Consider the following 6707-nt stretch of genomic DNA (forward strand, 5'->3'; position numbering starts at 1 on the left):
AAATCATAGGCTATTAGGCTGTCTATTAATCTGGCATCCCGCACTCCGCATCCGCATCAGTATAACAGATACGCTGTGCAGAACTTTGGTGGGCCCAGGTCCGATGATACTTCTTCACAGTTTTGCAACATATCTACGGTTACAAGTTAGAGCTTGCACCGTCAGAGTTGCTACCAGAGCAATCTACAGCTCACATAAACTAATACTAGTATGCAACATTTCGGTACTTTGAAATATCTCTGGCAAATACTGTATGCATCTTGGAACAGTAGAACATAGCTCAAGCATGCCATCCAGTGTTGGCACTTATGTACAAGAAATTTGTCTGAATATCGACAGAAAGGTGCAGCCTGCCTGCTGAATGGGCTAATTAAAGTACTAGCAAAACAAACTCTACTCTAGATTAAATAGCTAGAAGTGCTACAGCCTGCCTTCAGAATGGGCTGGAATAATTTCAAAGCAAGCTCTACTTAAGATTAGATAGCCAGTAGTATAGCTTATTGCACACTGACAGTAGATATCACTAGTGTAAGCTGCAGGCTACAAACCAGATCTGCAGACCACGTTCTATACCAGATATGAGCCAATCTTCACACATTAATACAAGACTAAGGAACAAAGGTATAGATCCTCGTAACACATCAATTGTTTTTGAGTTCTCTCACTACCTTTGCCCACTTGCTGTGACAGGATAGCACATGAAGCACCAGCAGGAGGTAATACAGCTCAGCTTGCAAGCTTGAAGGCATCGATGAAGAGGCCATATGTGAAACCCATCTTGAAATTGTTGAGGAGCGCGACAGGGAAGGTAACCTTAGGCCGGCTGTAGTAGAACTTGGTCACATACTCGGTCAGGAGGACGCACACAACTGCTGCTATAACATCGTTCACAGCCAAAGCACCGAATGACAGTGAAATTGTCTGCGCGACATAAAAGCCACCCAAGATCGAGATGCCGCCAAACAGAGCTCTTCTGGATCCGGTTTTGAAATAGTTTCTTGACAGCTCAGGGATGATCCGGATTATGTCAATCAGCCTTCTACGGCCATCGTTTCCCTGCAGGGCGCGGACCTTGAGAAACTTGTAAGAGGATTTCCGTGTGAAGTTCCTGTAGCTCGGTGAGAGTATCCTTGTCCCCGCATACAACCCGTAGTTGGGAGGACCAATGGCAATAGAACTAGACGCACATGCCATAAGAAACACCGTTACCTCCTGAAGAAACACCATTACAAACAAACATGCAATTAGGAGTGCTGTTGTTGCTTCGATGGCAAAATTTTGCAGGAAACAAATGAATAGCTGCAGAAAAGAAGCGGGTGCGAGCAGGGTAGGAAGATATCAAGAGAAGGTGAAGGCAAGTAATAGAAGAAACAAAGAACAAGGAATGATAGTGTCACCTACAGGTTATGAAACCGAAGACGCTGATAAAAGAAAAGTGCAAAGATCTTAAGCTGTCTCTTAGAAGTCTGAGAATTCAGATGTACGTTATGCCCTTGGAGACCATGCTTGGTACAACACCGAAATATCAAGCTATTCCAGCAGCTGAAGATGCTATCGCTAGGAGTTACTAGCTTGATGACAATTGCAGTACAAATAAAATAACAGGGGAGCACTTGCAATGGTATGCTACGGTTGGAGTCATGCCACACTGGCACAATCACTTCAGATGTGACTAATCTCTAGCTGTTCAGCAATGTTGCTCAAGAAACTAAACCTAAAGTACAGTACGCAGACAGAAAGCAATCCGATTTTGGTCCCAGAGCATGACGTCTCGCCAACTCCGGCAATCCACACAATCCCCAATTCGCAGATCTGGCTAGAGGAACTATCACGCACCATTGTGGCTTCCTAACGAGAGAACAATGAACTTGCGAACAACGAAACCCTGCCTAACACTAAGGGTTACTAAATAACAAGTAAAAAACATGACATCTGACTGGGATGAAGCTCAAACTCACCCGCGCGGCTCCAAATGGTAGCGACGGTGCTGCAGGGGAATTGCGTCGAACAGATGGCGCGCGAGCTCGAGCCTCGCAGCAAATCTTGCGTCAGAGGACTGGTGGGTTGATGATTCCCTATCAGATTGCAATTACGGAGGCGCATGCGCTGGACTAGCCCAGGAACGAGAGAGGGCAGGACGAAATACAGAGGGGGAGACGGCGAGAAGAGCGAGGCAGGAGAGAGATCAGATGAGGGAGCTGTGGACTGTGGTGGACTTTCTCCATCAGTGTGACTAGGGGCCCCACCGTCAGAGCCCAGAGCTACTAGCTTACAGAAGCCATTTTACCGAAATAACCTCCTCTACTAGGGTTTATCCCCTACCTCCGCCACCCCCAAAACCTCCATGGCCGGAGCGCCACCAATCCCCACCACCGCCGCCGCCGCCGCCCGCCGCCTCTGCCTCCATTTCCACATCCCAACCTCCGTCCCTCCTCACGCCCACCACTGCTCCCGCTGACCCATGATCACCCGCCGTGCGGCGGCGGTAGCCCTACGCACCTCCCTGCGCCGCGCATGCTCCTCCCACGCCGCCAACTCCGACGACCCCCTCTTTGGCCTCTTCGACGCCTCCGCGCCGCAACCCGAGCCCCGCCTCCTCCCCAAAGATTTCGCCTTTATCAAGCACCCCGCCCCTGCGCTCCCCGCCGCCGCCCTCCCGCCCCCGGAGGCCGTCCTGATCTCCAAGGCTGTCCGAGCCTACGGCGCCGAGTTCGACGGCAAGGCGGAGCGGTTCCTGCGCCGGTACCGCGAGTTCCTGACCGACTCCCTCGTGGTCGCGGTGCTCCGGGCGGTGCGCTCCCCGGAGCTCTGCGTCAGGTTCTTCCTCTGGGCGGAGCGGCAGGTGGGGTACAGCCACACCGGCGCCTGCTACGACGCGCTCGCCGAGGTCCTGGGCTTCGAAGACCGTGCCAAGACCGCCGAGAGGCTGCTGAGGGAGATTGGGGAGGACGACCGCGAGGTGCTCGGCAGGTTGCTCAATGTGCTGGTGCGGCGGTGCTGCCGCCGCGGCCTGTGGGACGAGGCGCTGGAGGAGCTCGGGAGGCTCAAGGACCTCGGGTACAGGCCGTCCGCGGTGACCTACAATGCGCTGGTGCAGGTGCTCGCGAGCGCGGGGCAGGTGGAGATGGGGTTCCGGGTGCACAAGGAGATGTCGGCGTCGGGGTTCTGCATGGACAGGTCCACGGTCGGATGCTTTGCCGAGGCGCTGTGCAAGGATGGGCGCTGGACCGATGCGCTTGACATGGTAGAGAGGGAGGATTTCAAGCTCGACACGGTGTTGTGCACCCAGATGATCAGTGGGCTGATGGAGGCCTCCCTCTTCAACGAGGCCATGTCGTTTCTTCATAGGATGAGGTGCAACTCGTGTATACCGAATGCGATAACGTATAGGACGCTGCTCTCGGGGTTCCTGAAAAAGAAGGAGCTTGGCTGGTGCAAGAGGATCATCAACATGATGATGGCAGAGGGTTGCAGTCCGAATCCTGCGTTTTTCAATTCGCTTGTGCATAGTTATTGCAGTGCCGAGGATTATGCATATGCATATAAGCTGCTTAATAGGATGAAAACTTGTGGTTGCCCTCCTGGTTACGTTGTATACAACATATTTATTGGAAGTATTTGTGGCCGAGAACAATTGCCAAAGCCCGAGTTGTTGGATTTGGCGGAGAAAGTTTACGAGGAGATGCTGGTTGCTAGTTGCGTTCTTAATAAGGTCAACACTGCCAATTTTGTTCGGTGCCTTTGTGGTGTTGGCAAATTTGAGAAGGCATTTCAGATCATGAAGGAGATGATGAGGAAAGGCTTTGTTCCTGATGCAAGCACGTACTATAAGGTCATCACTTTTCTGTGCCAGGCTAATAAGGTAGACAAGGCGCTTCTTTTGTTTGAAGAGATGAAGAGGGCAGGTGTTAATCCAGACGTGTACACGTACACAATTTTGATTGATGGCTTTTGTAAGGCTGGTCTCATTGAACAAGCCCAGAGCTGGTTTGATGAAATGACAAGTGCAGGCTGCTCACCAACTGTAGTAACATATACTGCATTGCTTCATGCTTATCTGAAATCTAAGCAGCTCTTGCAGGCTAATGACATTTTCCATAGAATGGTTGATGATGCCTGTTATCCAAATGCTGTTACATACAGTGCACTAATTGATGGCCTCTGTAAGGCGGGCGAGGTCCAAAAGGCTTGTGAAATCTACGCCAAGTTAATAGGAGCTTCTGACAATGTAGAAACTGATTTCTACTTTGAAAACAAGGGCGTAGACACTATTTCTCCAAATGTTATCACATATGGTGCACTCGTAGATGGTTTGTGCAAGGCTCAAAAGGTGGCTGATGCTCATGAGTTGCTAGATTCTATGCTATCAGCTGGCTGTGAGCCCAATCAGATTGTTTATGATGCTCTGATTGATGGTTTTTGCAAAGTTGGAAAAATCGATAATGCTCAGGAGGTATTTCTGAGAATGACTAAGTGTGGTTACTTGCCTAGTGTGCATACGTACACGTCCTTGATTGACCGGATGTTCAAGGATGGAAGACTGGACCTCGCAATGAAAGTTCTGTCGCAAATGCTGAAGGATTCCTGTAGTCCTAACGTTGTTACTTACACGGCTATGGTTGATGGGCTCTGTAAAATAGGTAAAACAGAAAAGGCCCTAAAGCTGCTGCCATTGATGGAAGAGAAGGGCTGCAGTCCAAATGTTGTAACTTACACCGCGCTAATAGACGGACTCGGGAAAGCTGGTAAAGTTGATGCAAGTCTCAAGATTTTTACGCAAATGAAGACAAAAGGGTGTGCTCCCAATTATGTTACATACAGAGTACTGATAAACCATTGTTGTGCTGTTGGTCTTTTGGATGATGCCCATTTGCTGCTCGATGAGATGAAACAGACTCACTGGCCAAAGTATTTGCAAGGATACTGCAGCGCAGTTCAGGGTTTCAGCAAGAAGTTTCTCGCTTCTCTTGGTTTGCTGGAGGAGATGGAATCACATGACACAGCACCGATAGCTCATGTTTATGGCATGATCATTGATAGTTTTTCCAAGGCTGGTAGACTAGAGACAGCCTTGGAGTTGCACAAAGAGATGATGGAAGTCTCATCACCTCTAAATATGACCAGCAAGGGCATGTACACCTCATTAATCCAGGCACTTTGTTTATCATCTCAAGTTGAAGAAGCAATTGCATTACATATCGAAATGACAAGGAGAGGTACTATGCCAGATTTAAGTCTGTTTGTTTGCCGCATAAAGGGACTAATTGAAGTGGATAAGTGGGATGAAGCCCTTCAGTTGTGTTATGGCATATGCCAAGAGGTCAGTCCACTTCTCACTTATACTGTTCAAACACATACCTTTATCTTCTTCCTATATTCTGCTATAGATGAAACGTTGTCTGCCCCATAATACCCGTCACCAATAACTCTCCGTTTAGATATATCTTGGAAAGCGTAGCTTGAATGGCGCATACCTGAGCACAATTATACTGCTAGTTTCAGTTCACCCTCAAATTGTATATTCAAACAGAAGAGTGCATGTAATATGCCGTAAACGGCCTCTACATCTTGTTTCATATTGCATCTCCCACTTTGAAGTGGGGACTAGCTTCTTACCAGTTTCCTATTGTTAGATACTGAAGTTATTTTCAGGATATCCAATGCTAAGTATCCTGCATTCTTTAGGTAATTTAATCTCTGACTACTAATATTGTGTATTGGACCAGGGTGTGAAGTGGCAGGGCAACAAATCCTTTGATGGAGGGTAGAGCTGTGCTGCCTTACTGCCTATAACTCCCCATTCTCCTCTAATGAGTCATCTCTAAATCTCATAGTCTGAAACAAAAATGTGCAACTCATGAATGATTGAAGAAAAAGAGTACCGGGGACATGGAGTACCACTGCAAAGAGATCAGCTTGATTCATCAACTATATGTTGGTATGCATGTTATATGGATGCTGAAGGATATGATGATGATGCTCGAAAACATTCAGTACATTGCATGCAGTCAAATTGCACTCACGTAAGCAGAACCCTTTTTTTAAGAGTTATTTGTCAATAGTGGCAGCTAATTTAGGTTGTTGCTTCGCTTCATATACTGCAATATCACATAATGCAAAATCCACCCCATTTCCATTCGTTAATTTATTATGGAAAGATCTCATCATTATTTATATTGCCACTAACCAAAATAATATTTGACACTCTATCTCTTTTTTTTGCATAATTTAGGGCTGACTGGTTCGTTCAGATGAACAAAGGAATATCATTGGTTATCAAGATTAGTCTTTGTATATAAGATGGTGACTGTTACAGAAAAGTCTTGCCAGTGGTGAAGATACTTGAAAGTTTCATCATCCTTTATTCACCAATTTGAGTGATGTACATATGGTAGAATACAAATTGCTTTGATATGATTTACTTTTTAGTACTCTTCGCTCCTTCATATTCTGATCTACTGGTAGAGTAACAAAGATGTTATGTGATCAGAACAACATACTCTAATATCCTTCAACCTTTTGTTCCTGAGCAATCTTTATTGTGTAGTGCTCTGATATGGTTTAACTGTAAATATACACGGGCTTCTATCAATGTCGAATTTTTTTATTTTTTTTGACATAAAAAATCTCTGGCATCTGTTTTTGCTCTGGCATTTTGTAACATTTCCGCCATCGTTTATCTCAGCATGTACCATTTCATTTTTTTT

General features: G+C 46.8%; 2 protein-coding genes across 2 annotated transcripts; one reads left to right on the forward strand and one right to left on the reverse strand.

Annotated features, from left to right (window-relative positions):
• Positions 1-376: 376 nt before the first annotated feature.
• LOC124675457 (uncharacterized protein ycf20-like) lies at positions 377-2215 on the reverse strand. Its single transcript, XM_047211533.1, has 2 exons — positions 1959-2215; positions 377-1212 (listed from the first exon to the last, which is right to left on the reverse strand). The coding sequence occupies exon 2, from the start codon at positions 1192-1194 to the stop codon at positions 727-729; it is 468 nt and encodes a 155-aa protein (XP_047067489.1). The 5' UTR covers positions 1195-1212; positions 1959-2215; the 3' UTR covers positions 377-726.
• Positions 2216-2461: 246 nt separating this feature from the next.
• On the forward strand, positions 2462-6466 carry LOC124677096 (pentatricopeptide repeat-containing protein At1g06710, mitochondrial-like). Its single transcript, XM_047213094.1, has 3 exons — positions 2462-5320; positions 5727-6023; positions 6233-6466. Exons 1-2 carry the CDS (start codon positions 2462-2464, stop codon positions 5766-5768), a joined length of 2901 nt encoding a protein of 966 aa, XP_047069050.1. The 3' UTR covers positions 5769-6023; positions 6233-6466.
• Positions 6467-6707: the final 241 nt, after the last annotated feature.

The sequence above is a fragment of the Lolium rigidum genome, chromosome 7 (genome assembly GCF_022539505.1).
Source record: "Lolium rigidum isolate FL_2022 chromosome 7, APGP_CSIRO_Lrig_0.1, whole genome shotgun sequence".
In the NCBI taxonomy this organism is placed as follows: domain Eukaryota; kingdom Viridiplantae; phylum Streptophyta; class Magnoliopsida; order Poales; family Poaceae; genus Lolium; species Lolium rigidum.